Source organism: Oreochromis aureus, linkage group 3, assembly GCF_013358895.1.
Source record: "Oreochromis aureus strain Israel breed Guangdong linkage group 3, ZZ_aureus, whole genome shotgun sequence".
Classification (NCBI taxonomy): domain Eukaryota; kingdom Metazoa; phylum Chordata; class Actinopteri; order Cichliformes; family Cichlidae; genus Oreochromis; species Oreochromis aureus.
Genome location: NC_052944.1, coordinates 82771472 through 82798759, shown reverse-complemented (window position 1 = coordinate 82798759; position 27288 = coordinate 82771472). Strand labels below are relative to the sequence as shown.

The window sequence follows — 27288 nt, the reverse complement described above, 5'->3', positions numbered from 1 at the left end:
CATGAGAGCTGTGCGTGCAGACGCAAGCGATAGGCCTATGTTGGTTGTGTGCGGGCCAGACGTGGTCTGCATGAGTGTGGCTGATTGTTGTCTTGTAATGGAGACTAAACATTGTAAGTCTGCCTTGAAAGAGGATGAAATACACTGCAAAGTTTTTTATTGGGCAGCACGTGGTGTGTGGATCATTGAAGAATGAAGAGAAATTGTGCGCTAAGCAGAAGTGAGAGTGAGCGTGTCTGACGTCACGGTGTGTGTGAAGGTATCCAGCTGGGGCAGACCTGATTCTGCAGGTCACCTGCCCAGCGGACAAAGAAATAACATAGTTGAGTGGTGAATGATAACACGAAGAGTGTTTGGTGTTTCTCAGCCTGAAACAGCTGTAATGCTACTTTCTGTTTTGGAGAGAAGGATAGTTTAAAAACAACAGAGAGAGAGAGAGATGTGTGTTGTTTTAAGCAGTGATGAGAATAATGAAAATGTGATGAGAGAGGAACACAAAAACATACAGAAAATGCATTAACTATACTAACCCTACATGCAAATACACAATGATACTCATGAAGACCAGACAGCATCTTAAACATGAGATTCTGTTTGGCATCTTGTCCAAGTCACTAGTAGGATGAAAGTGATACATAGACTAGTGGACTGAATAGGAGGACAGATGGTTGCATCATAGAGGAGAAAACAGAATGCTGATGAGGGGTCTTAAATGAGTGAGCGGATAGTGAGTTTCTGGTGTGTGAAGAAGTTTTACCATGGCACACATTTAGTTACATGAGAAGAAACTTATTATGTGATGAGATAACAGGGTTATGCTGTATGTTGTGTGTGGCTGATTGGATGAATGTTTGAGATTGATCTAGCTGTTGATTTGTCTTTTGTTGAGCCTGCCAAATGGGTTGTTACGATTTATCCCCCTGGCATGAAGAACACGTGTCATGACTTAACAAGGCCTTTCTTTCCTTTGCTTTCCTTTATTTTATTTCCTTTCTTTTTATTTTGTTACTTTCATGGTGCACTGAAAGTTTCGTTTGATGGTCTCTGTTTGAGCAGAGATGCGCAATTAGAACAGAAGCGCTATACGACTCGTCGTCGAGAAAACTGTTGCAAGTGAGTTTCTCCAAAAATTAAAATGGGCTTGGGAGAAAGCCACTTATTTGGGACAATCAGAACACAAGTCCCTGCCAAAAAGGATTCAGTGACGTAATCCGATTCAAAAGTTTTTCTTTTTTGAAATGACGTCATTGCTGGCAGTAGAAACTTATTGCGTCACGAGAGGTTCTACTGTCAGCAAATAAAAAATTAGTGAAAAAACTGACTGACAAAAGCTGACAAGACTGACTGACTTAACACCATTGTGTGAAGTTAACCCCCACCTGACAAAGGTGTGGATGTATCTCTGTGTGTGTCTTCTGTTGCAGGAACAGAAGGAGACCACAGGAGGAAACTTGGGTCACATGACTATGTGAACTCTGCAAATTTAACCTTTTAGTTTAAAATTTTCTGTGTCTGTGAATTCACCATGGGTGTGCCATTAACTACTTTGTGTTGCTCACAGAGATTACTGTGAGAAAGAGAATATACAAATGCGCAGCGCTAACATTTAAATTTATTTTTTACAGCAGAGTGTTAACTTTATGACCTTTTTACAGCATCTCTGGAATCTGGATGTCCGACACCTGATAACCAGGATGTGTTTGGCTAATGTTTGTTTTTCTTTAACAGTGCTTGTAAAGGATTCAGCACAGACAGACAAGTGACAATTGAACAAATGTGCAGTGGTTACAGAATAGTTGAATATGGGGCTCATTAGCTGGCCACTATTGAGCTCACAGTGATAAAAATGAGTGGAGTGACAAACTTAAGGAAAGTCACCAATTAAATTGTGGAATAAATTTAATTCCACAATTTATTCCACAATTGTGGAATTAAATTTATTGAATTTATGATTTGGGGCAAATTATGATAATAAGAGTGATTTAATGACTGGAGAAAACCTGCACATGATATTTGTCTTTTATGCTGAATAATTTATTACTTTATTGGTTGAAAATGTGAAGTTTGATTTAAAGACTTTGTCTTCCAGGATACAAGCTCCAGGTGGAGCTGAGAGTTAGACAAGCTAAACATTTAGTTGCTGACTGATGTTTTAACACAGGGTTACAGGTTGGAGTGAAGCTGCTCCAAGGGACAAACCCTGAGATTGTTTTAGGGAGACTGTGCAATATTCTTGTACATGTCTCATTGGGGAGTTGACACATGGCAGAAGCCATGTGGCGAGAGGAGTGTCATTTTAATTTGCAGATGTCGCGAGATGCCATGACGAGAAGGAGACTGAGGAGATCGTCCACAAGATGGAAGCTGATGCCAGGAGAGAGTCTTCAGGAGGATCAGAGATCACCTTCAGCACAGAGAGCTGTGCTACTGGGCTTCCAGGAGATCATCATGAGGAGACTCTGCACAGCGAAATCTTAAATGCGATAAAAGAGTTTCGACGTTGACGTTGAGGAAGACAACTAAGGTGTACGACGTGCTCTGCCTTTAAAATCTTCAGCAGCGTCGGAACATGAGAACCTGAGGGAGCGTGCCAAGCTCCAAAAAGTGACAGCGCAGAGGAGGTCCAGCGATGGACTTGTGGAAAAAGTGCTGTTAGTTATTTCACAGTCACCTGGCATTTGTGCTGTTCACAGAACCACAAGTGAAGCCAGTAACTTACTATCCTACCAGATTAGCTTTAGTTGCTTGTGCTTTACCTCCATGAGTGAGATCAGTATGTGCAGCAGCTTAAGCTGTACAATGTTTCAGGATATAGTTTTTCACTTTTTGACATTGTTAGTCTACACAAGGTAGATGTCTTCTACTGCAGACTAAAATTACATTTCTGTCACCTACAAGACACTTGTCTTTAATGTTACTGTTACTCTCACAACCATGCATATTACCATAAAGTGATGCACGATTCTGAATCCGTCAAACCTTTTGCCAACGGAAGAAGAGGGCACTTCTCATGAGTGTAGACAGCACATAGAGAAGGAGTGTAAGCTGAGGGATGACTTAACAGATGTGCCACTTGGTGAGGGAAAGGTTTGGTTTGTTGATGGTTTGAGTTTTACAACAGTAGAGGGACAGACTAAAACAGGTTTTACTGGAGTAGATAGTGAGAAAGTTATCTGTGCAGGACAACTAGCATGTTTCCTATTTGCTTAAGCAGCAGAGATGCTAGCTTTAATGGAAGCGTGTAAAGCTGCAGAGAAATAAGATGTGACAATATACACTGATAGCCAGTGTGCATTTGCTACATTACATTTCTTTGTGATGCAGTGGGTGAGACGAGGTGTGACAGCCTCTACACTAATCTAAACCTGTAGAACACGCCAAACTTTTGCAAAATCTGCTGGAGGCAGAGTTTTTACCCAGTAGAATTGCCGTTTGTAAATGTGTAGCACACATGTGAGGGAAAGATCGGTTACATTAGAGAATGTTTTTGCACATAAGATCGCAAACGAAGTAACTTTAGGAGAACATGTTGTTAACGTTTTAGCAGTGCAATGCCAGCAGACGTTGATTATTATGCGGGATGCACTGGTAGACATGCAGGGCCACTCACCTACTGCAGGGAAACAGTTGTGATTTACAGAAGGAGCGAGTTTGTAGTATGGTGTTTGTTATCTGTGTGCTAACCCAATACTGCCTTAGAAGTTGTATAAGACTGCTGCTATTTTGCGCCATGGGCTTTGCCATGTCGCAACAGGAGGGAGATAATGAGTAGTTTATACTTTAAGATTAAATACCCTTAAAAAAAAAATTTGCAGGTCATGTATGATATGTTGCAAGCACAATTCTTGGGGTAATTTGAGACCTAAGAGAGGGAAATTCCCCAGACCCAGTCACCCATTTCAAGCTATTCACATGGACTATAGAGCTGTCCAGCCGTAATAACTATGAGTATTGTTTAGTGATAATGGTCCACATTTTGTAAATGAAGTGATTAGATTAACTGCACAACATCTAGGGATAACACTAAAAACATAATTGTTTATATCACCCACAAAGTGCAGGGTTGATAGAGAGAACTAATGGAACAGTAAAGTTAAGACTTAGGAAGAGACGCAGGACATGGTTAGACTGTGTAGAATTAGTTAAGATGTACATGAGGATTACTCCAACAGAGAATGGTCTGACTCGTTGAGATTATATATGTTAGAGCATTTAGAGTCTAGTCTTCTGTAGTGATGATAGAAAAGCAGAAGAGAGAGCATATTAGCAGATTAGATGCTTAAAATGTTTAAAAGTAAAGAAGTCTTGAGAACAAATGATCTGCCAGATGATTCTGTTCTCTGCAGGAGCAGAGTCTGAAGTCTGGAGATTGGATGTTGACAAGGCCATGGAGAGGAAGTGCTGGTCCAGTCCATGGTGGAAAGGTCCATATCGGATGCTGCTGACGACGACCACAGCAGTGAAGATTGCTGAAAGGAACACTTGGATACATCAAGCGCACTGCAAGAAGGTAACACACTTCCTGGCCGACTCTGGGTGATGGTGAAAAGGCCAGCGGTACAAAGGGGGGAGTATATCTCTATGACCTCTCATCTCAATCCTGGTGAAGAAACCAACGGATCCTGAACCCAACTTAGAATGGCTGGGAATGTGCTGTTCGCCTTCTTGTGCCTGTGGACCCAGAGTGGGATGACAGGAGCGCACTGGGACAGAGCAAACCACACCCAGTACCCGCATGGGGTTTCCAACAACAACTGGTGGCAGTTTGTGAACACAACCGCTCACATAAAGAACGAGACCAATGGTTATGCTTGTGATGCCACTGGCTACACATTCTTCTGGACTGTGGCCATATAGCATCACTGAGAGCAAGACAGTTGTTTGGTTGCCTTAGCAACACATCCAGGAGTAAACGTACTTGGAACACTGCCAACTTTTCAACTTCTGAACCTGAATGGACGGTTGATTCACCAGTAGCTGGGATGGTGAACTGCTCTGGTACGACAGACCTGATAGTCTGACTCAAAGTATCTAACTTACTGCAGGACATTGAACAGCTAAACGAACTGGACATAGGCCAGTTGCCTATGTGTATTAAGGGCAATGGATTAGTCCAAGTTGGAGATTTACCATGGAATTTGTACAACATCACCTATTCTTTGTGTCCTCTGCAAGAAGGATGCAAACAGAGAAGCATTTTGTCTACATTTACATCATGAACACACCTGTAAGCTGGTTGAGGCTTGGAGCCAAGAAGATCAAAACAGCTTGATCCAATTTCCTTTACAAAGCTTTTCCTGTGGTGACAACAGGACAGGAGAAGAGTTGTAAATGTGGATAATTTACCAGTTGACTCTAACCCCCACAGGATGCCCACAGTGAGAAGGTTTGGGGGTTGATAGGAGTCATAAAGAAGGCTGTTGACCAGACTACAGCTTTGAAGTTAGCTGAGAGCCACATGGACAAACGATAAAGTCAACTGATGTGTTTGAACGTCAATGTCTGTATACAGTTGGATTGTAGTGAAATATGATTTTTGGGAATGTTGATTATTCTTGTTGACTGTTACATTCAATTGTTTACTTGCAGGAATACATAATGAATCGCACGACAGGAGTAGATGTACCACAAGGCGGGATAACTTGGTTAATGTCTGGTCCTTGGTGGCATCTTCCTTTGAAAATATTAATTCCTGTTTTTGGACTGTTGACATTGATTTGCTTATGTATAGGATGCATTTTACAGTTTATAAGATCAGTGCTAACTAAAATGATTTCTAATACATTTGTTAATTATGTACTTTTACAACAGTATGGATTGACTGACATGAATGATATGACAGAAGCTTGTGTATAAATGACGCCTGCGCTGAAATTGTCAAGCAAGAAGTGCATGGCTAAGAATATACTACACAGGAATAATTTGGAGCGTAAAAATCACAAAACAGGAGGGAATGCTAGAGTGGATTGTTAAATGTTTGTCATTTTTATGCTTGCCAACTCTGATGATAGGGATTCCACTGTCCTTCCCCCCAGATTCTCGGTGTTCTGGGTAGGGGCTGTAATGTTTTTGCAGATACATCCTATCTGGAGGATCTACTTCTTTTGATGTAAGCTTCCTGCGTGTTACGACGCTTTGGTCAGCAGGAGGTCTGCACACACACACACACACACACACACACACACACACACACACATTCCTACTTACATATAGAAGCTTCACACATATACATACAATGCCTTAGAAGCATGTGGGCGTTGCTTTGCTGTGTTTTGTGTGAACTGTCTCTGAATAAAAGCCAGCGAGAGGAGGCCATCATCGGGGTCATTCGTATTGAGCTGAGATACCGACGAGGCCTCCCTTGCAAGTAAATGATCAATCGCTGTTGCCTTGTTTTTCTTTCATGGGAATAAGTCCTGGATACAGCGGGGTCTGAGTTTAGACCCAACACTAAGCCCAACAGAAGTGGATGTAGCTGTGGGTAATGAGAAAAGATGAAAAGGTTGATAACACATTATATGCAGTAAATGCACTGCCCAAGTGTCCCCTCTCCCCACTGCCTCTCAGTAAAGAACTTTGGGTTGACAAGATTGTTAGGTAATCATTTACAAATCTATAATATCTGCATGGACAGAGTTAACTGATGAGGTTGAAAAATTCAATACTTAGATTTAAAAGTCTACTCTTCGGCCACCACACTTTGTTTTTAAAAAAAAAAAAATTGCCAAAGTCAAAGCTGCCATATGAATTCTGGGATATGTTGGGCCATGAATGATACACCCGACTCATCCTTCAAGTCCGGGGAAATGAAGGGCACATTTGGAATTGGGACAGTCTTCATCACGTCACTGTGGTGTAATCAGCCTTCAAATTGGGTCACAAAATTTTACCAAAGAACTCTGTACCTCCCTCCATCCAACCACACACTTCTTCAGGTTTGCCATCAGCCCTGCCTGCTTCAGGGAAACCGGGACTGTGACCAACCACTGCACATGCTCCACCGAGGTATCACTATGAATGATGACATCATTGGAGAGGACATCGACAGCCTTACTACATGCATTACTGACTATATTAATTTCTGTGTGGACAACACCGTACCTACCAGGACTGTACGGTGTTTCTCCAACAACAAACCCTGGATTACCCCAGAAATTAAAGCTGTCCTCAAGCAGAAGAGGAGGGCCTTCAAATCCAAAGACAAAGAGGAGTTGAAAAGGGTGCAGACAGAGTTGAGGGGACCGATAAGGAATGGGAAGGATAGCTACAGGCAGAAGATGGAGAACCAGCTTCAGCAAAATAACGTTGGTGAAGCCTGGAGAGGCCTCAGAACCATCTCAGGCCAAAAACATCAGAACTCTCTGCCTGGGAGGGATGTGAGGTGGGCAAATGAACTGAATCATTTCTTCAACAGATTTGATTCAGCCATGAGGCAGTCTCCAACATCGGCTGCAGATTCACCCACCCCCACTGCTGCTGTTCCACCTCTGACACCTCAGACACTTAACACCTCCTCTATAGGGCTTTGGAGTTGACGTCACTGGAGGTGGGCCACGCCTCCCTTTCCGCCATGACACTTGGCCCGACAAAACATACAGCTTCAGCTATGGTTCGTACGTGTTGTTTTATCAGTTGCGACGTTTGATCTCACGATCGTGAAGGCAAGAAGCTGGATAATGGGTTCTCATTTCATCGTTTTTCAACCTGGAGGCAACGTGAGGGATCCCATGTATCCGATATTACTAAACAAAGACGTCAGGCTTGCATTGCAGCGGTGAGACGAGCGGATCGAGTTCTGTGCAATCCCCAGCTTTTTGTTGGTTTGGTCTCCGCATCTTCTTTCCAGTGAGTTCTAAATTAATTCATATCACTATTAAAATGCTTTTAGTGTTATTTTTTAATGTGCTGAGGTCATAGATAATGAGATAAAACATGCTAATGTGTGATGCTGCAGAACCACGTCATGTCATCATGTCGACTGAGTAGCTTATGATTTAGCATTATTGCAGGCAAACCAGCATATGAAATGAATGTAACAAATCCAGACTGGGCACCAACACTGCTCATGGGCCTCTAAAAACATACTAAATTGCTCTCATTGTACACTAATCCGCACATAACTTCCAGATGAATCACACACCTGTCATGTGCACTAATATTATCTTACAGGCTTTTATTATGCAGGTGCAGAGTCTGAAGGTTCATATTAATAATAATAAATACTCCCCCCCATCATCCTGACTGACACCCTCATCACCTCTGTGGACTCATTCCGCTTCCTGGGTACCACCATCACCCAGGACCTGAAGTGGGAGCCCACCATCACCTCCGTCATAAAGAAAGCCCAGCAGCGGATGTACTTCCTGAGGCAGCTGAAGAAATTCAACCTGCCAACACGGACGATGATGCAATTCTACACTGCAATCATCGAGTCCATCCTCACCTCCTCCATCACCGTGTGGTACGCTGGAGCCACTATCAGGGACAAACAGAGACTACAGCGTGTTGTGCGCTCTGCTGAGAAGGTGATTGGCTGCAGACTTCCATCTCTGCAGGACCTGTACACCTCCAGGACACTGGGGCGTGCAGCTCGGATCACAGCTGAACCTTCTCACCCTGGACACAGTCTGTTTGACCTGCTCCCCTCATGCAGGAGCCTCCGGTCCATTCACAACAGAACCTCTCGCCATAAGAACAGTTTCTTCCCCTCTGCTGTTGGACTCATGAACAATAACCATATGACTGTTCCCACCACTAACACATGACCCTACACTGCGTTCACTGCATCATCCCATGTTTGGCACTGATCACCACCTGCACTCATGTATATATCTAACTACTTAGCACTTTTAATTCTTATTTTTATGTCTATTTAAGCATTATATGACAGTATGTTCGCACTAAGTACCGCAGCAATTTCCTAATGTTGTAAACCTGCTCAACATTTGGCAATAAAACCCTTTCTGATTCTGATACTGACATGATGTGGTTCTGCAGCGTCACACCTTAGCATGTTTTATCTCATTATCTATGACCTCAGCACATTGAAAAAACACTAAAAGCCTTTTAATAGTGATATGAATTAATTTAGAACTCACTGGAAAGAAGATGCGGAGACCAAACCAACAAAAAGCTGGGGATTGCACAGAACTCGATCCGCTCGTCTCACCGCTGCAATGCAAGCCTGACGTCTTTGTTTAGTAATATCGGATACATGGGATCCCTCCCGTTGCCTCCAGGATGGAAAACGATGAAAAGAGAGCCCATTATCCAGTTTGTTGCCTTTACGATCGTGAGATCTAACGTTGCAACTGACCACACAACACGTACGAACCATAGCTGAAGCTGTATGCTTTGTCTGGCCAAGTGTCATGGCGGAAGGGGGCATGGCCCACCTCCAGTGACATCACGCTCCAAAGCCCTATTCACCCTGCTCACTCCTCCCCATCCCCAACAACAGCATCCAATACACAATCAACACAAGGCTCCAGCCTGTCTCTCTCAACCACCCAGGTTAGGAGGGAACTGAGGAGGATTAATGGGAAGAAGGCAGCGGGTCCAGATGGCATCAGCTCAAGGGTCGTCAGGTCTTACGCAGACCAACTGTGTGGGATGATCGAGCACCTCTTCAACCTGAGCCTGAGGCTGGGAAGAGTCCCACAGCTCTGGAAAACCTCCTGTGTCTTACCAGTGCCAAAGACTTCACGCCCCAAGGACCTCAACAGCTACAGGCCGGTGGCTCTGACATCCCACCTGATGAAGACCCTGGAGCAGTTGGTCCTGGCTCAGCTTCGGCGCCTTGTGAGCTCATCACTGGACCCACTTCAGTTTGCCTACCAGCCTGGCATTGGAGTGGATGATGCCGTCATTCACCTCCTACATCGCTCCCTCTCTCACCTGGAGACCGCTGGAAGCACTGTGAGAATCATGTCCTTTGATTTCTCCAGTGCCTTCAACACTATTCTTCCCTCGGTCCTGAAGGACAAGCTGGAGAACTCTGGAGTGGACCATCACCTCACTACCTGGATTTTGGACTACCTCACCGACCGACCACAGTATGTGAGGACTCAGGGCTGTGTCGGACAGGGTCGCTCTGCAGCACGGGGGCCCCACAGGAACGGTTCTGGCTCCGTTCCTCTTCACCATCTACACTGCAGACTTCTCCCACAACTCCACCCAGTGCTTCCTGCAGAAGTTCTCTGATGACTCTGCAATAGTCAGCCTCATCACTGATGGGGACGACAAGGAGTACAGAGGACTGACTCGGGGCTTTGTGGACTGGTGCCAGCTGAACTACCTCCAGATCAATGCCAGTAAAACCAAGGAGCTGGTGATAGACTTCCGCAGGCACAAACATCCTCCACTGCAACCACTGAACATCCAAGGTGTGGACATTGAGACTGTGGATAGCTACAGGTACCTTGGTGTTCATCTGAACAGCAAACTGGACTGGACTCATAATTCAGACACCCTCTACAGGAAAGGGCAGAGCAGACTGTACCTGCTGCGGAGACTCAGGTCGTTTGGAGTGGATGGCCCACTCCTGAAGACCTTCTACAGTGGGGCAAAAAAGTATTTAGTCAGCCACCGATTGTGCAAGTGCCCCCACCTAAAATGATGACAGAGGCCAGTAATTTGCACCAGAGGTACACGTCAACTGTGAGAGACAGAATGTGAAAAAAAATCCATGAATACACATGGTAGGATTTGTAAAGAATTTATTCAGTAAATCAGGGTGGCAAATAAGTATTTGGTCAATAACAAAAATACAACTCAATACTTTGTAACATAACCTTTGTTGGCAATAACAGAGGTCAAACGTTTACTATAGGTCTTTACCAGGTTTGCACACACAGTAGCTGGTATTTTGGCCCATTCCTCCATGCAGATCTTCTCCAGAGCAGTGATGTTTTGGGGCTGTCGCCGAGCAACACGGACTTTCAATCCCGCCACAGATTTTCTATGGGGTTGAGGTCTGGAGACTGGCTAGGCCACTCCAGGACTTTCAAATGCTTCACGGAGCCACTCCTTTGTTGCCCGGCGGTGTGTTTTGGATCATTGTCATGTTGGAAGACCCAGCCGCGTTTCATCTTCAAAGTTCTCACTGATGGAAGGAGGTTTTGGCTCAAAATCTCACGATACATGGCCCCATTCATTCTGTCCTTAACACGGATCAGTCGTCCTGTCCCCTTGGCAGGAAAACAGCCCCATAGCATGATGTTTCCACCCCATGCTTCACAGTAGGTATGGTGTTCTTGGGATGCAACTCAGTATTCTTCGTCCTCCAAACACGACGAGTTGAGTTTATACCAAAAAGTTCTACTTTGGTTTCATCTGACCACATGACATTCTCCCAATCCTCTGCTGTATCATCCATGTGCTCTCTGGCAAACTTCAGACGGGCCTGGACATGCACTGGCTTCAGCAGCGGAACACGTCTGGCACTGCGGGATCTGATTCCCTGCCGTTTTAGTGTGTTACTGATGGTGACCTTTGTTACTTTGGTCCCAGCTCTCTGCAGGTCATTCACCAGGTCCCCCCGTGTGGTTCTGGGATCTTTGCTCACCGTTCTCATGATCATTTTGACCCCACGGGATGAGATCTTGCGTCGAGCCCCAGATTGTGAGAGATTATCAGTGGTCTTGTAAGTCTTCCATTTTCTGATGATTGCTCCCACAGTTGATTTTTTCACACCAAGCTGCTTGCCTATTGTAGATTCACTCTTCCCAGCCTGGTGCAGGTCTACAATACTTTTCCTGGTGTCCTTCAAGAGCTCTTTGGTCTTGGCCATGGCGGAGTTTGGAGTCTGACTGTTTGAGGCTGTGGACAGGTGTCTTTTATACAGATGATGAGTTCGAACAGGTGCCATTCATACAGGTAACGAGTGGGGGACAGAAAAACGTCTTACAGAAGACGTTACAGGTCTGTGGGAGCCAGGGATTTTCCATGTTTGAGGTGACCAAATACTTATTTGCCACCCTGATTTACGAATAAATTCTTTACAAATCCTACCATGTGTATTCATGGATTTTTTTTTCACATTCTGTCTCTCACAGTTGACGTGTACCTCTGGTGCAAATTACTGGCCTCTGTCATCATTTTAGGTGGGGGCACTTGCACAATCGGTGGCTGACTAAATACTTTTTTGCCCCACTGTATATGGGCAGAAATCTGTGCCATCAGAAACTGAATTTAAATAAGTTAAATTTGAATTTGAATTGCTCGGATTGAATCTCAATTGTAACTTGAATAAAAGCTTTTGAAAACTGAATTTAAATTAGTCTAATTTGAAATTGAATTTATGGTTTGAAAATGATCATCACTAAATTGAAATTGAATTTTATATTTTGAAAATGAATTGATTTGCTTTGAAACTGCATTTTATCCTTTAAAAATTCAGCTCTCGAATAGTTTCAGTTTCACTTCTCACCATTCAGTTTCAGTTCTACAATTCAATTTCAGTTCCAAAATTAATTTTTTGGGGACTTACATCCAGTCCCGGTTCAAGCGCAGATTAATAGAACTACGTTTTGCAAGCGGACTGAAAGTGTTACTGACGGGAATCTACAGCGTCTTGAGCTGAATTAAGACTTCAGAAGTCATTCGTCTTGTCGAATGTCCAGCGGATAAATCTCAGGTTGGTAATAAATGTATTATATGTATAAGAACAAGCATCATGTTAACAAATGATAGCCGTACAGTAACTTGTATGCTTATTGTAACTGCTAGCTAAAAACGCTAATTTAGCCTAGTTTGCCCTGAATTCAGCTTTGACAAATATGATCGACTGTTTCTAGTAGAAATCCAAAGTTGTCATCTTGTACCCTCTCAGAGCCCCGTATGCTTGCAGAGACCGCTACAGTAGGGAAACATGCAAAACGAATTGATACGAACCATGCAGAGTGGAGAAGGCCGTTTTAGTCTTTGGACTCTGCAGACAAGGGAATCTGCCAATCAGCTGCGTTTCAAAGTGGTGCTCCATGAGAGTCGTGCACACGGGCAGGGGGGAGAACACATCTGCAAAGCGCGGTTGCAATGCAGGAACATCTGCTTTATTGGAATGTGTGAGATGTTAATCACAATGCATCTTACACACACTCTCTAAAAACCTCATGCCCACAGCACATTTTTGAGAAAAATCTAATATTTTTGTCCTTGAAGATCATTTCAGAGTTTTTAATGAGCTGCAGGAACCCTGTTCTGTGTGAGTGGAGAACAGCCAAGTCTCCTCCTCTGATAAACCTCCACATGTACCACTGAAAACAGTTAAATTAGTTTGAATCTGAAATCATGGCTCAAACTACTTGTTCTGAGATCAATTCTTCATTTTTCACAACAAACTGTTTAATAAGACAAACGTTACACAGAGTTCATCAAATATAACTAACGCTTTAACATTATCAGGATTTCATAATACAAACTTCAAATCAACAGGAAAACAGCTGCAGAACATGTGGATCAAAATGAATTCATTAATAAACAACACATGGACTTCAAGGATACAGTAAATAGTTAGTTATTTGACTATTTGAAGTTATTTGAATTAAGTAAAAGTCACCTGTGATCTTTAAAATGGTCCTGATGTGTGCTGCTGTTTTTACCTTCCAACATTTCTTTGCTGCCACTGTGAATACGAATGTGTTCTTTGCCTAATTAAATAAAGGTTACACTGACTCACTGCTTCATCTTCTGGTACAAACTGGTATTATATGGAAAATTAGCCCAAAACCAGTTTAGCTTGAGTTTCTTTTTTTCTGGACATAAAGTCACAACAGGTGTTGTTTCAAAGCTGGTGGACAGATTTAGTTCATTTTGGAAGTTTTAGAGCAACTGGTGTGAAAATATTTGCAGTTTTGGCAGAAAATGATTTAAGAGAAGGGATTACCACAGCAAAAGATTAAATATGAATGAAGGATTGAAATTTAACTGAGGTAACACATAAAATGAATACAACTACTAAACACTACTGTGTCCTAAGGGAACAAAGATTAAAATGTAACAGGGATAACATTTTAGAGAATTAAAATCCCTCAAAGGAAAAAAATAAATAAACTTGATATGCATATCTATACATGCAGCTTCCTAAATGTAACATTCAGGATTATTCACTGCAGCTCCAGAAATCAGAGCTACCTCATCAGATCCAAGTGTGACATCAGCTGACACTCTTTACAGGAGATTCCATCTGAACTCTGTGGAGCCTGATCTCAAGGTTTTTAAGTCTGACCCTGAAACCAGAAGAGGATCTTTCTCTCTCTTCAGATTCATTGTGATCCAGTGATTTCAGTCCTGCATGATCAGGCTGATGTTTGCACAGAGCAGATAATGAAGTGAATGTTTTTGCACACTGGTAACAGTGAAACAGTTTATTTACAGTGTGGGATCGTTTGTGTTTGGAGTATGAACTGAGATTCCTGAAGCTCTTGTCACACTGGTCACAGCTGAAGTTCACTTCCATGTGTATGTGTATGTTCATTTTGTTATGATGTCCTAAATGTGAGAAGCTTTTGTCACAGTGTCTGCACTTGTATGGTGTCTCTCCTGTGTGGATTTGCTCATTCTTGTTCTTTGAGCTCATGTCCAGTGGTGAAGGATGACCCACACTGGTCACAGATGTGCTTTCTGACTCCACTGTGGAAGAGGTCATGTATTTTTAATGTACTTGGTGTGTGGAAGCCTCTCCCACATTCTTTGCAGTAGTTCATTTTGTCTCCAGCGTTGATGTGGTTTTTTGGTCCCACTGATGATTGAAAGTTTTTCCACAAAGGTCACAGAGAAACTCTTTCCCACCACCACAGTGACGACAGGGTTGAGAACTGGATCCATGTGCTTTCCTTTACTTCTAAAAAAAGACCGTGTAAGTCAGGGAATTCCTTCAACGTTTTTATCCTGAACGTCGCCTGAAATAAAAAGCATCTCTGCCAAAGTCCAATTACATTTTACTGTTTACATTACAACACTCACTTACTGAGAGAAAATGAGTCTTCATTTTTCCAAACAGTTCATTCAGTATAACTCCATAAGTTTACTGATCAGACTTGTTCCAAACAATCAGGTTAAAATTACAAGATAATAAAATTAAATACATCCTCACAGTAACCGCACTTGTAGAGTTACTTTCTGGTGTGGATCTGTTGGTGTTTTTTCAGCTGATGTTGATATTTAAAAGACTTTCCACACAAGTCACAGCTGTACAGTTTAAATCCACTGTGGATGAGTTGGTGTGATTTTAAGTCTATAGCCCGGGTAAAAGACTTTCCACACAAGTCACAGCTGTACGGTTTAAATCCACTGTGGATGAGTTGGTGTGATTTTAAGTTTCCAGCCTGGGTAAAACACTTTCCACACAACTCACAGCTGTACGGTTTAAATCCACTGTGGATGAGTTGGTGTGATTTTAAGTCTCTAGGCCAGGTAAAAGACTTTCCACACAACTCACAACTGTAAGGTTTAACTCCACTGTGGATGAGTTGGTGTGATTTTAAGTTTCCAGCCTGGGTAAAACACTTTCCACACAACTCACAGCTGTACGGTTTAAATCCACTGTGGATGAGTTGGTGTGATTTTAAGTCTCTAGGCCAGGTAAAAGACTTTCCACACAACTCACAACTGTAAGGTTTAACTCCACTGTGGATGAGTTGGTGTTTTTTTAAGTTTCCAGCCAGGGTAAAAGACTTTCCACACAAGTCACAGCAGTAAGGTTTAACTCCACTGTGGATGAGTTGGTGAGTTTTTAAGTATCCAGCCTGGGTAAAAGACTTTCCACACAAGTCACAGCTGTACGGTTTAACTCCACTGTGGATGAGTTGGTGTGTTTTTAAGTTTCCAGCCTGGGTAAAAGACTTTCCACACAAGTCACAGCTGTACGGTTTAACTCCACTGTGGATGAGTTGGTGAGTTTCTAAGGATTGAGCCAGGGTAAAAGACTTTCCACACAAGTCACAGCTGTACGGTTTAACTCCACTGTGGATGAGTTGGTGTGTTTTTAAGTTTCCAGCCTGGGTAAAAGACTTTCCACACAAGTCACAGCTGTACGGTTTAACTCCACTGTGGATGAGTTGGTGAGTTTCTAAGGATTGAGCCAGGGTAAAAGACTTTCCACACAAGTCACAGCTGTACGGTTTAACTCCACTGTGGATGAGTTGGTGAGTTTTTAAGTGTCCAGTCCGGGTAAAATCCTTCCCACACTCATCACAGCTGTAGGTTTTCTCTCCCTTTCTTCTGTGAGGTTTGTCGGCCTCCTGAGAGCGCTGACTTCTCGCTCCATGTTGGTCCTGCAGTGACAGAGATACAAACAGAGCAAATGATTGAAATGCAGTCGTGGAACAAACTGAAACTCCCTCCATTGGTGGAATCAAACATGTCAACAAAAACACATTGTTGGTGTGTTACCACCACCTTCTGGTGATAGTATCACATTACAATGATGTGCTACAATGAGAGTTGTAATGAAAATGACATTATTCAGGAAATATTGATCTCAGTAGAGAAACTCTTTTACTTCAGAAAAAAAATCAGAGCTCAACTGATGATATTGTTGTTTCAATGTGAGTAGAGAAAATATGATCTTTGTATTTTCTTGTAACTTCTGTGGTTTTTGGTTGTGAATGTAGATTCTGTATATATGGAGGAGCCCAGATTGGATAGAGATAATGCTGCTGTTTATGGGTTTTTAAAAACCAACCAGCTGTACACACAGTTTCAATAACAGTGTAACTGTGATGTTTTTCTCACCTTTTGTGTTGAAGTCATTGTTTACTCTGTAGTGGCTGAGCTGAGTCCAAATGGCTGAAAATGTTCCTCTGCTGCACCACCAGACTTTTCTCCTCCTGTTACTCAGCTGGGACACAAAAAGTATATATGTGTATTTTATCCCTGACAAAAGAAGCAGAGCAAATAAACATGACTAAACATGATAGCAGCACTGCAAGGTAACACTACGAATTTGTATAACCACCTTAAACGTCACCATAAAGTGCAATATGACTGTAAAAGGATTTTTATATGTATTCTGCTCTATTGTAGTTAAAAATCCCTAGTTGTTTAGCTTCATTTTCACTGTGTTTCATGACAATGCTTGTATAAGGAAGTTGCCACAGGAAACCTCACCCTTGCTGAGTTTGCTGAGTTTGCTGAGATAAGTTTGACCAGTTCCTGTTGTGACAGTTGAACTTATAGGTTTTATGCTTATCACCTTGTAAGGAGTTGTTTTGTACTAATTAGGGGTGGCGCCCTGAAATGTGCTGCTAAGAGCTGCCTATAAATAAAGGCTGATAACTGCTGCAGGGTGTGAGTCTCCGTTGAGATCCCACCCGTGCACGTTAATCTGTAAACTTGTCTGAGTGTCATTATTCTGACCTGAGTTGCATTTCAGGAAAACTCTTAACAATGACGAAGCTGTAAAGGCCAAGAAAGTGACAGGAGAAAATCCATCCCGGTCAACCAGCCAAAAATCAATAACGGGAACCTTATACAGCGCTTCCCCATACCCGTCAAACTCCCCCAGGCACAAAGAAATTACGGAGGCTATCACATATCACCTGGCTAAAGATATGGCTCCCATCAACACTGTGCAAAACGAGGGATTAAGGAAAATGATCAACACCCTAGACAAACGCTACACAGTGCCGTCCTGCAACTATTTTTCAAATGTTGCACAACCTGCTCTGTCGGGCAAGGGTGGAGACAGATATATAAGCAGTACAACATTTCACAGCAACGACACACTTATGGTCCAGCCAAACTCAGCTTTATATTTTGTTAATAATTGTGGTTTACATTTTAAGAAACATAGCTATTACCAGTGTTGGGGAGTAACGGAATACATGTACCGCCGTTACGTATTTATGTTTTTGACTCGGGAGGATTTTCAACTGCTGTGGCAAATGGGTTCAAGGCTTTTACCACAAACTTAGTCACTGCTCGGTGACATTCGTCTATCCCAGCCTGAAAGGAGACGCTACCAGCAGACTGCAGCGAAAGTATCGTATCGTAAAGTATAACCAAACTTTTGAGCATTTGAGCCACCATTTTTCTTGCCAGGTAAATGACGCTCCGCAACGTGGTGACGTCATTCGGGGCGACTGGAATCGATAAGGGAATCGTTTGCAAAAATGGCAAACAATTCCAAGGAATTGAAACAGTGGGCACCGGTTCTTAACAAGAACCGGTTTTCGATACCCATCGCTAATCACACACCTCCTAGGGTCATGAAAGAGGTTGAGTCTTCTCTTTCTGATATATGGTATACCAAACACACCTATATTTGTTTAAGTAGAAATGCCTTTTGTTTAAGTGAACTGCTGGACTTCCTGGTGCCAGCAGGTCTAAGTGAGTCTTCACAGGGTCACATCTTGACATCCCCCCCCCCAACACACACACACACACACACACACAGTCTGTACTCTTTGTTCATATGTATGCCTATGTAAGACGTCATATGTTAATGAAACTATGCATATTCATGTAACATCAATAAACAGCAGTGGTATGGGGGAGCTAACTGAGTGACTGGGGTCCGAGCGGAAGGAACGGCGCTCTTCACACTTCTCTCCCTCGTGCACGAGATTACACAAAGAGCTCTGGTGACTTGCGTCTTGCTTTTGCCATTGTACTGGAATTGTCTTGTAGTTCCAGCAATAGGTCTGTGCTAGACAAACCTATCAATGGTGCAGAGGGGGCCGATGGCGCGATATGGCAGCCTCGCTTCTGTCCGTCTGCCCCAGGGCAGGTCCTATGAAAGATTAATATCAGTCTGTACATGCTCCAGATTTCTTGAAATTATTTAACTCTCAATGACTTTTGCAACTTTTTACTTTTGTGTTACTCACAGCAACAAGTCCACCTCATTGCTGGTCCATTTAAAAAACTCCTTTTCCTCAACATTTTGCTGCCAGGTTTCAAAGAGCCGGTGTTCTGGGAATCCATCCTACCTAACATACCATCCTACCCGTTGTTAATCTGAGCTACAAGCATTTAGCTAAAATTCAGTGGCAAACCATCCTACCTTTGTCAATAACAGCTAGAAACATACTGGTTTGGCACTAGAAAATTAAGTGTCAAACCATGATACCTTTGTGAATGTTACCTACAAGCATACTTTAATGGGTAAAATTAAGTGGCAAACTGTCCTGGCTTTTCGAATATGAGCTACAAGCATACTCTGATGGGCAAAGTTAAGTGGCAAAGTGTCATACCTACTTAAATTTGTGCTGGAATTACTCTGTGACAGCAGAAAATCTGCATAAACTACTGTCGGTAGGACGTTTTGCCAAAGTACGATGGTTTGTCAGAACACCAGAAAGTAAATAAGCAGCAGACAGAAATGAGGCAGGTCGAATCTTCTTGCATTCCACGCATGCGCAGTACTGACACGTAAGCGTTTTCGGCCGTTTCAATGTGGACGCGCAACGCTGTGAAAACGACTGAAAATGCCAGTGTGGACACGGAATGTTTTCAGAAGAGAACGCCGTTTTCCAATCTATCGGGCTAGTGTGGACGCAGCCTCATTCTTCTCTCAACGTCTTCACAATAAACTGTGAACAGATACCGAGGAGAGCAGCAGAAGACCTCATCCAGGAGCTGTTGAAGTACGATTCTTTTTGATGCCAGCAATCAGGCGGAGACTTTTACTTCCAAAATCAGACGTCTTCATTTGCGCTGGGAGCAGGGGCGATATTGGCCCATCTTTGGGGGTGCTTCAGCCAGAGCAATGGCGGCTGAGACGCAGCGGAGCGGAGGTTGAGTGTCTGGCTTAAAACAGGACGTTAGCTGCATTTAACCTTCAGTTACTCTTTATATAGTTAGGTAGGACTCAGACCATGTTTCTTTTTAGCAGAAAAACATTACAACAGGTAACCTGCAGTGTTGAAAACGTCTTTTCTGACGATGTTTGCTACTCTACAATCCATCCTACTCTAAACTTTTTACAGTGTGTACCACCTGATAAAAATGTCAAGCTCTCCTAAGTATCACTATGAAAGCATGAAACTCATAAATCTTACAACACAAAATTATTATTCAATTAGTAAAATTAGTATCTGCAGTAAAGATTTTTTCATAAATTGTATACATTCTACCACAGGCAAAGTTGCCTCTATTTTTATAGTTTTTATTAATATTTTTTAATAATTTATTCTGTTTTAGGAGTGTTTTTTAATGTTTCTGTATTATACATTATACACATTAAAAGTGAATCTCTGTCCAGAAAATGCACTCAGTTTACTTTTTACTCACTATGAGCATCATTCATTATTCTTCCCCAGTAATTAAGGTTAGGATATGTATTTTTTTTTATTCCAATCCATTCTTCTTTTGCAGCAACAACATTTAAGGATGCAGGGACTGACAGCACCCCCAAAGCTCTGATCCTAGAATCGCCCCTGGCTGGGAGTAAATAAAATACAGATGCATCTTGAGATCATCCTATGAAGTCCTATTCTAAAAGCTGATCTGAGGAGCATTCCTCACACACACCTTTATAGCGTAAGGGGGGACGGGTGGCGGGGGTAGCCCTTTGGCACCCCTGCTCAGTAGGCTTCTACTAGTCTCTCTCTATTAGTCACCCTGGGGTTGCCCTCCCCCAGGCTTGTACCTGTGGCTTCCTGTCCTGGGGCTGGGGGTTGGCTGTTCTCCTGCCCTGCAGCCCATCCTTTTGTTCATATTCAAAGACTATTTTTCTGTATGTATTCTTACCCCCTAGCATAATGTTTCATAATGTTGCAAGCAATCACGAACTCTACAGTCTGTCTAACTCCAGTGTATACCAAGCAATCTATTATTCCCAAAAGAGATAAACTCAACATAAACTGAACCCACATTAACCTCCTAGGACCTGCCGTCCACATATGTGGACATCACATTTTTGGTCATTTTGACCAAAATACTCAGTTTTGCTCTACATGGGCCTGATATCCACTTACGAGGACATTATACTGCTACTGTTCTATCAAAATTTTAAATGAATATCCTCATTGTGGCTCTCATTTTTATTAAAAACAAAAATAAGGTAAAAAAAAAATCTGGAAATTCTTTGTTTTTACATTCATTGGGCCCCAAAATGCCCAAATATCAAAGAGAAATTAAAAATGCATGTCGTGGAAGAGTTCGGGTCTTAGGAGGTTAAAGTTAGCTCGGTGCTTACCTTTGAATGAGCCCACAAACCGAGAGAAACTCTGTGATGAAGCTGGAAGTCTTTCTAAACAGATCAGGGAGTAGAGACCCACGTGGTTCACGCTGATCTCAGCTACAATCCAGGAGACAAGGGTGTGCAGATCGATGCAGATATCGATCCAAACGTTGGTGGTGGTATATGTTCCTGTAAGTTCACTACTTTACTCCCGTTTCATGAAAAATGCAGCTCTTCTTCTTCTTTGTGTTTAACGGCGGTTGAAAACCAACGTAAAGGAGCATTACCGCCTCCTACTGTTCCGGAGTTAGACTGTTTACTTAACCTGGCAGGGCGAAGGACACTGGTTGTGTCCCAATTCAGGGTATGCACGCTTGAAGTACGCACACTACGCGTACTACGGACGGTGCGTACTATAAGTACCTCACACACTGCTGAGTTTGTCCTGGTGGATCATCAGGGGTGCAAAGCCTCACAGATGATGTGCAGCAGTGGGTCCCTCAGTCTGTCCTCACTCTGGACACTTGCAGTTAGGGTTGCCAACCGTCCCTTAAAAAACCGAATCGTCCTGTATTTAGAAACAAAAGTAAATGTCCCGTATTGAGCTAAAAAGGGACGCACTTTGTCCCGTAATACAGTGAGAATCACAAAAAGTCTATAAATGTTAATAGATTTAACGCTTTGTTGGAAAACATAATTCCCAGCCCCTCTCCTGCTCTGTGACCAATGAGCTGACAGCACACTTAGCACGATTCAGATTACCGCTTATCTCATTGGTCGAGGAAAGGTCGCGTGCGGAGAAGATACCGGACGACAACAGATGAACAGCATGGCCAACAGGGAGATAAACACCGACACTGCGGCGCAGGTCTGGGACGACAACTTTGACCAACAGTGCTTGTTTCCCTCCTAGAAAGAAAAAAAAGGCTGCAAAAATACAGGGAGGAATGGGAAAATGAAAACACCTGGCTGGGAAAAGTGCGCGATAACACATATAAAGCGCACTGCACTGTGTGCAGTTTGCCATGGTGGACTGACTGACATTAATCAGCATGCTTCTACTGGTGGGCACATGATGAATATGAGGGGCGTGAAAGAAAGGGGAACCCTTGACCAATTTGTTGTCCACCAGGCCACGGCAGAAGCAGATATGGTATGTAAAGATTGTTGTTGTTTTTTTAAACCCTCTGGTTAAGGTTAATATGGGCATGTACAGTGAATATCAGCGCTATGTGGCCAGAAGTTTGATAATATAATTTGTTTTGTGTAATAAACAACTGAAAGGATACATGACTAATACATAAAGTAATACATAGATGAATAATGATGATGAGTTATGATGCGTAATCATGGGAACAAGCAGGTTTACAAACAGGCGCAGCTGATTAGCACTAGAAAAGCTGAAATAATACCTCAGCTGAAGCCACAAAGCCCGAATAAGTTGACACAGAAGAGAGTTCAGATTCAAGGCAAGGCAGAGATCCTTCCTTCCCACAGTGATTGTGGTCTTCAACAACTCTTTGAAGACTTGATTAGTCTGAGCTGCAATCTGGGATTAATAAAGTATTATTGAATTGAATTGAATTGAATATATTATATTGTATATTGAAAGCATACATATATATGACCATATCCATTTCTTACAAGTTGCATGCGTAATTTATACTTTAAAGTCAGTTGATAAACTACACAAATTATACAGATATACTGTAATATATATATATTTCTATTTTATAGGTGACTGCTGCAGAGGTGACCCATATCTACCGCACTGTAAAGCACGGTTTAAGTTATAACTCGGCTGACTGTGCACTCAAACTGACTGTACGAACGCTGAATGACTCCAGTATTGCCAAGAAGATGTCCTGTGGGAGGACAAAAGCTGAAACAGTTGTCACAGATGTCCTGTCTCCAAAGGCAATAGAAGAGGTGATCAAAAAATTGAAAAGTGGTGCAACTCCACTCCCATTCTCTCTTCACACTGATGCTTCAAATAAGGGAAATCGGAAGATGTTTCCCTTGGCCTTGCAGTTTTTTACACCAGAGGCTGGAGTTGCCAACAAGATATTGGATTTTGTTGAAAATCCAGATGAGTCTGCAGAGGGAATAGTAAAAATAATACAAAGCTCTCTTGAAAGCGTGGGGCTATCCTTAGATCAGGTTTCTGCATTCAGTGCTGACAATGCAAATGTAAATTATGGCATTCACAACTCAGTCTTCACAAAATTGAAAGAGACCAACAGTGAGATCCTTCGTGGCAACTGCCATGCACATATTGTTCATAACACTGTGAAAAAAGCCCTGGACAAGCTCTCAGTTGATGTGGAAAATATTGTCCTGAAGATATACAGCTTCTTTTCCACCTCTGCCAAAAGGAGAGAGTCCCTGAAAGAGTTCTGTGAGTTTTGTGACGTTGAATTCCATGATATCCTGCGCCATGTTGTGACAAGATGGCTGTCACTCAACCCTGCAATCACCTGCCTGCTGCAGAACTGGGACCCGCTGAAGTCGTATCTCATCAGCATTGGTGAGGAATGTCCAAGGCGCCTGAAGGAATTGCTGAGTTTGACAGAAGATGCTGCTGGAGTTGAGGGAGAGGCAGATGTTGTGGAAGTCTACCTGCTCTTCTGTAATAATGTCATGTGTCTGTTTGAAGAAGTGGTGAAAAAACTGGAGAAGAATGTAACCACGTCTGTTGACCTTTATTCCATCATGGAGTGCTTCCTGAAAAGACTTATTCAGAGAAGAGATGATGGGTTCTACGGGTACCTAACAAGACAAAAACTCCAGCGTCTCTCGCCATCTGATGCTGATGGTGCCAGGCAGGAGTTTACAGCCTTCCTAGACACTGCCATCAGTTATGTCCGGCAGTGGTTTGACTTTTCAGAAGAAAACTGGCTTTTCCACCTGCAGCCCCTCTCTCTAGCATCTGGGAAGATTTCCTTTGATGACATGGAGAAGATCATTGAACAGCTTCACCTGGCTGGCAGGTAAGAAGAAAACATTTGCCAGTGAAATGATAAACCATGTTTTAATATTATTGATGGTTAAAAATAAATAAATACAATTGATAGATAACATATATAAATAAAACCATAATCATTAACTTTGTTTGGAGTGTATATACACACACATGCAATCTTTTATACACTATTTTACAAATTCAAAGAGTTCATATACTTAATATAAGGATGGATAAATACATAATAAATAAACTATACTCATTAAATGCTATAAAACGTTATAAACATATACAATACATTGTTTTCCATTTATTTACCACTGTAAATGTTCAATGTACCACTTAGGATTTAGGTCAACTTCTCATCTCTATTGGCAGGTTAAACATCTCTATGGATGAGCTTTATGAAGAGTGTGTCACTGCAACCAGCCTTCTGGAGCACCTCACCAAAGAACATCAGGAGAAGGAAAAGTGGCAGTCGAAGGGAACAGCAGAGAAGTGGATGGAAATTTTTCAGGCAGCTGACCTCCCCAATATGCAGGCTGTTGTATCCTTTGTACTCAGCATCCCATCTTCCACTGGGTTTGAGGAGAGGATTTTCTCTCTTATGAAGAATAAGTGGACTGATGTGCGGAACAAATGTTCTACTGAGTTAATTAGAAGTGAGCTCATTGTCAGTCTAAATTATGATATGTCTTGCTCAGAGTTTTACTCTGCAGTACTGAAAGACAAACAACTCCTAACTGCAGCAAGAGCTCAAAAAATACAAATGGAAAAAGTAGTCTCTTTCCACATAATGTAGCATTGAGCTTTTGAGTTCATGAGTTTGTTGGGGGTTTTTTTACTTCAACTTTCAGCTACAGTCAAGGCCTTTGAGGCACAAATGTTGTATTTACAGGTGTTCCACAGACTTTGTTTGCACTTTTCTAATTGCACTAAATGTTTACTGTTACAAGAATGTTTTTCTTTCTATTGTTTTCTATTAATTTATATAATTTTAGGTTAAGCAGGACAGAGTGCTTTGTGTTAATTTTGTCATTTTGCACAAAAAGTGAGGCAAACTGTTACGAAATCAGTTTTTACCCCGGTTCTTTATTCGTCGAGGGATCCAGAAATGGCACCGGAACTCAGTAGTCATTTTTACAAAACCTTTATTCATCATTATTTCATCTTCATTTAAGCATGCACTTCTAGAAGGGAAGACGAGGCCGGTGTCCCTCTGTAAAGATCTTCACCCCTTTGTTAGTCACAGCCAGCTTTATAGAAGCAGCCCTATCATAAATCCCCCACAGGGTGCTCCAAACTCTGTCTCTGTGTGTATGCACGAGCACGTGAGTACCTGTGTGTGCGCATACCCGTATATCTATGTGAGTGCACGTGAGTGAATGTATGTAAGTGTGGGTGCGCCGTAACAGTCAAAGCACTGTTTGTGTGTGTCTCTGTATACGTGACTTCCTGGGGGTCATAAAAGTAAGCTCACCCAAGTTAAACCAAATTCCTCTACACAACATAGAAAACAGAATTAACATATTACAAACACTGAGACTCCCACTCTGCATCCACTGGGCCATTGTCTTACATTTACAGATAAGGTGGAGAGTCTCCTGCAAGCCTGCTTCTAAGTAATGGCAATTATGAGTTTTTTTAAAGGTACAAGCATCAGCATCAGCAACCCCCAACTGTAGCTTCCTGACTCCTTTTATGACAGCAGACCTCCAGTGTCAATAAATTCCTTTCTCTCTAAACAGTTACACACTCTCGGGTCACAGCTAAACCAAACTGAAACTCAGACCGATCATTTCCTATTCATCTGATCTAAACAAATTTAACACATTACATTCTAATAATTATTTTCTTGTACTCACAGTACCAGTCCTTCGTTTAGGAAAGAGACCTATTTTATTGTGTTAATGTTGTCATTTTGCGTTAAAAATAAATGGCTAAATGATCATTTGTTTCCCATGTGTTCATATCACAAAGAATATGCATCTACTTAAATCAACTTCAAGTCAAATGGTTAAAAAAAAATTCACCACACAGGGAAGGGTGAAGACAATTGGGTCGCCTGGCCCTGGCTACGAGGTGTCCCTTATTTATTTTTCAGGGAGTTGATAACCCTACTTGCAGTTGTCACACGTGGAAATCAAATGTGTGATAAGCTGCAGGATTCAAACACAAATGTAACTTATAAATACATGTTCATACTTTTATTCCACAATCAGAGAAAGAAAGAAACAGAGAGAGTGCAGGACAGACAGACAGGTGACAGTCTCAGGTGTATACACTGCTACAAAACAGCACAAGAGAAGGAGGATTTAGTGTTTGTGTTATTACGAGTGCTAAACAAGAAGAGTTCCAGATGGTACAGTGGACACATGTGTGACTCCTGTGATTAAAGCATCTTTCTTTCAGCTTAACGAGTGAACCGTCAGCTCGTTCAAACACACGTTAAAGTCCGTTTGGTTCGACACCACCGAACAGAGGCAGCAATATAACATAGCTAACATTAACAGTGCAGTGAATCCTGCTTGTGCTGTGATATTCAGGACTGCAAACCGAGCAGCATCACTGACTTTCAGCTTGTTGTGTTTATGGATATATGACTGACTTTAATTATCCATAAAATCATCACATTCTCTGTAAGATTAAGGTCGAATATATGTATGTATATATATACACATATATATACATATATACACATATATATATACACATATACACATAAGTTCAACTTGTAGCCAAGCATCTCACTGATCACTGCTGCCGTAGTGTAGATCAGCTTGTTAGTGTCGGTAATCGTGGTTGTAGGTATCGTCCGTAGTGCTGCATTAACATCATCTAGCAGACCTTCTGAGGGTACTTCACGATGGCGCCTAGTATGGCAGCCTCGTCGCGAGCTCCCCCAAGCAACAGCTGTTTTTTGTGTTTAATTTTACTTTTTCTTTATTTTTTCACGAGTAGCACATGTCTCCTTGTGTACGACCGACAAACCTTACTGGACATAAAAGACGGACTTTCTCATCACTTTCCGGAGTTCAAGTTTTGCAACACGGACCCTCCGTTTGCAGACCCCCATTCATCTCACCTGAGACGCCTTTGTTCTGGGCCCGTGGAGGCCGCATAAGCGCCGACGCAGAGGGAGAAGATCTGGCGTTCTGGTTCGACTGAGACGGCGCACTAACAGACCACCGTTACCCAG

The 27288-nt window shown here is 42.4% G+C and overlaps 2 protein-coding genes and 1 long non-coding RNA gene across 3 annotated transcripts; 1 reads left to right on the top strand and 2 right to left on the bottom strand.

The window, feature by feature from the left end:
- Nucleotides 1–15281: 15281 nt before the first annotated feature.
- On the bottom strand, nt 15282–16205 carry LOC120438333 (zinc finger protein 85-like; the record flags this gene model as incomplete). The annotated part of the gene is made up of 1 exon (XM_039608756.1): nt 15282–16205. A coding segment is annotated over one exon (924 nt), but the record flags the coding sequence as incomplete, so codon positions are not given.
- Nucleotides 16206–16218: 13 nt separating this feature from the next.
- LOC120438355 lies at nt 16219–21339 on the bottom strand. Its single transcript, XR_005611833.1, has 3 exons — nt 21143–21339; nt 16735–16840; nt 16219–16274 (listed from the first exon to the last, which is right to left on the bottom strand). It is a non-coding gene; the product is annotated as an uncharacterized LOC120438355 (long non-coding RNA).
- Nucleotides 21340–21975: 636 nt separating this feature from the next.
- On the top strand, nt 21976–25214 carry LOC120438304. The gene is made up of 3 exons (XM_039608718.1): nt 21976–22280; nt 22865–24117; nt 24468–25214. Exons 1-3 carry the CDS (start codon nt 22083–22085, stop codon nt 24889–24891), a joined length of 1875 nt encoding a protein of 624 aa, XP_039464652.1. The 5' UTR covers nt 21976–22082; the 3' UTR covers nt 24892–25214.
- The last annotated feature ends 2074 nt before the right edge of the window (nt 25215–27288 follow it).

Bases quoted from the DNA above. Each gene is read 5' to 3' on its own strand.
- LOC120438304 (XM_039608718.1), top strand. From the start codon at position 22,083: ATGAAAACACCTGGCTGGGAAAAGTGCGCGATAACACATATAAAGCGC. The intron at 22,281-22,864 runs GTATGTAAAGAT...TCTATTTTATAG, and splicing joins CCACGGCAGAAGCAGATATG to GTGACTGCTGCAGAGGTGAC. The intron at 24,118-24,467 runs GTAAGAAGAAAA...CTCTATTGGCAG, and splicing joins CAGCTTCACCTGGCTGGCAG to GTTAAACATCTCTATGGATG.